Source organism: Arachis hypogaea, chromosome 12, assembly GCF_003086295.3.
Source record: "Arachis hypogaea cultivar Tifrunner chromosome 12, arahy.Tifrunner.gnm2.J5K5, whole genome shotgun sequence".
Taxonomy (NCBI): Eukaryota; Viridiplantae; Streptophyta; class Magnoliopsida; order Fabales; family Fabaceae; genus Arachis; species Arachis hypogaea.
Window position 1 is genome coordinate 84178031 of NC_092047.1, and position 2781 is coordinate 84180811.

Consider the following 2781-nt stretch of genomic DNA (forward strand, 5'->3'; position numbering starts at 1 on the left):
GAATTCAAAATGGCGTGCTTTTAATTGCGTTGGAAAGTAGACATCCAGGGCTTTCCATCAATATATAATAGTCCATACTTTGCTCAAGGATAGACGTAAACTGGCGTTCAACGCCAGTTCTCTGCCCAATTCTGGCGTCCAGCGCCAGAAAAGGATCAAAAGTTGGAGTTCAACGCCAGAAATGGATCCAAACCTGGCGTTGAACACCCAAAACAGCCTTATGCACGTGAGAAGCTTTAGTCTTAGCCCCAGCACACACCAAGTGGGCCCCAGAAGTGGATTTCTGCACTATCTATCATAGTTTACTCAATTTCTGTAAACCTAGGTTACTAGTTGAGTATTTAAACAACTTTTAGAGACTTATTTTGTATCTCATGACATTTCAGATCTGAACTTTGTACTCTTTGACGGCATGAGTCTCTAAACTCCATTGTTGGGGGTGAGGAGCTCTGCTGTGTTTTGATGAATTAATGCAAGTATTTCTGTTTTCCATTCAAACACGCTTGTTCCTATCTAAGATGTTCATTCGCGCTTAACTGTGATGAAGGTGATGATCCGTGACATTCATCACCTTCCTCAAACCATGAACGTGTGCCTGACAACCACCTCCGTTCTATATCCGATTGAATGAGTATCTCTGAGATCTCTTAATTAGAATCTTTGTGGTATAAGCTAGAACTGATGGCGGCATTCATGAGAATCCGGAAAGTCTAAACCTTGTCTATGGTATTCCGAGTAGGATTCAATGATCGAATGACTGTGATGAGCTTCAAACTCGCGAGTGCTGGGCGTTAGTGACAGACACAAAAGGATGAAGAATCCTATTCCAGTATGATCGAGAACCGACAGATGATTAGCCGTGCTGTGACAGAGCATGTGAGCATATTCTTCACTGAGAGGATGGGATGTAGCCATTGACGACGGTGATCCCCTACATACAGCTTGCCATAGGAGGGCGTGCGTGCGTGAATCAGAAGACAGAGGAAAGCAGAGATTCAGAAGACAAAGCATCTCCAAAACTCCAACATATTCTCCATTACTGCATAACAAGTAACCTTTAATTTATGCTCTCTTGGTTATTCGCAATTCAACTGATAAACATAATTGACTTCCTGACTGAGATTTACAAGATAACCATAGATTGCTTCAAACCAACAATCTCCGTGGGATTCGACCCTTACTCACGTGAGGTATTACTTGGACGACCCAGTGCACTTGCTGGTTAGTGGTACGAGTTGTGAAAAGTGTGATTCATAATTCGTGCGCCAGTTATCTCCCACCTAGTACTTTTCTTTAATGTCCTTAAGCTGGACAGTCGATGAGCTCACTTCTCTTCCTTGGTTGGGTCTTTCAAGAGAAAGATCTCCAGCTCCTTGTTGTTCTTCGCCACTGTACCATGATACAGTTTCAGACGATGACCATTAACCTTGAAGAATGTGGGGCTTGAGGGATGGTTCAAGTGGATAACTCCATATGGCTCAACCTTTTCCACCATATATGGGCCATCCCACCTTGACCTCAGTTTTCCTGGCATTAATCTCAGCCTTGAGTTGTAGAGAAGGACTTGATCTCCAGCTCTAAACTCTCTTTGCTTGATGTTCCGATCATGCACCGCCTTCACCTTTTCCTTGTAATGCCTCGAGTTTTCATAAGCCTTTAATCGAATGCACTCCAGTTCTTCCAGTTGCAATTTCCTTTCAACTCCGGCTCCTCCCAATCCTGAGTTACACTCCTTTATAGCCCAATAAGCCTTGTGTTCCACCTCCACCGGAAGGTGACAAGCCTTTCCGTAGACAAGCCGGAACGGACTCATGCCGATCGGTGTCTTGTAAGCTGTCCGGTAAGCCCATAGCGCATCTCTAAGTCTGGTACTCCAATCTCTCTGATGAGGTTTCACAATCTTTTCTAGTATGCGCTTGATTTTCCTGTTAGACACTTCGGCTTGGCCATTCGTTTGGGAGTGATAAGCCGTGGCCACCTTGTGAATAATGCCATACTTCTTATTCAAATGTGCCATCCTTTTGTTACAAAAATGGGAGCCTTGATCACTCACGATTGCTCGTGGTGATCCAAAATGGCAAATGATGTTACTTCGAACAAAAGAGACAACAACGTTAGCATCATCAGTGCATGTTGGAATTGCTTCCACCCACTTAGAAACATAATCAACAGCTAACAAGATATATAAGAAACCATTTGAGTTTGGAAAGGGACCCATGAAGTCAATACCCCAAACATAAAAAATCTCACAAAACAACATGTATTGTTGGGGTAACTCATCCTTCTTGGATATCTTTCCAAACCTTTGGCATTGGTGGCAAGAATTGCAGAAAATATTTGCATCCTTAAAGAGTGTGGGCTACCAAAATCTGCAGTCTAAGATTTTTCATGCAGTTCTTTGAGGGCCAAAGTGGCCACCACTTTCAGAAGAGTGGCATGCCTCTAAGATAGACTGGATTTCGGATTGTGGAACACACCTCCAAATTATTTGGTCAGCACCACATCTCCATAAATATGGGTCGTCCCATATGTAATACTTGGACTCGCTCTTGAGCTTGTCCTTTTGATGTTTAGAAAAATGTGGAGGAAAGGTTTGACTGACCAAATAATTAGCAATGGGTGCATACCAAGGAACTACCTCGGATATTGCTTGCAAGCTATCAAAGGGAAATGCATCATTGATAGGAATGGAGTCACTTTCTACATGCTCTAGGCGACTCAAGTGGTCCACCACTAAATTTTGGGAACCACTCCTATCCTAGATCTTTAAATCAAATTCTT

General features: G+C 43.0%; 1 protein-coding gene across 1 annotated transcript; it reads right to left on the reverse strand.

The window, feature by feature from the left end:
• Window positions 1-1324: 1324 nt before the first annotated feature.
• Window positions 1325-2017, reverse strand: LOC112730182 (uncharacterized). The gene is made up of 2 exons (XM_025780281.1): window positions 1810-2017; window positions 1325-1719 (listed from the first exon to the last, which is right to left on the reverse strand). The coding sequence occupies exons 1-2, from the start codon at window positions 2015-2017 to the stop codon at window positions 1325-1327; spliced, it is 603 nt and encodes a 200-aa protein (XP_025636066.1).
• Between the last annotated feature and the right edge of the window lie 764 nt (window positions 2018-2781).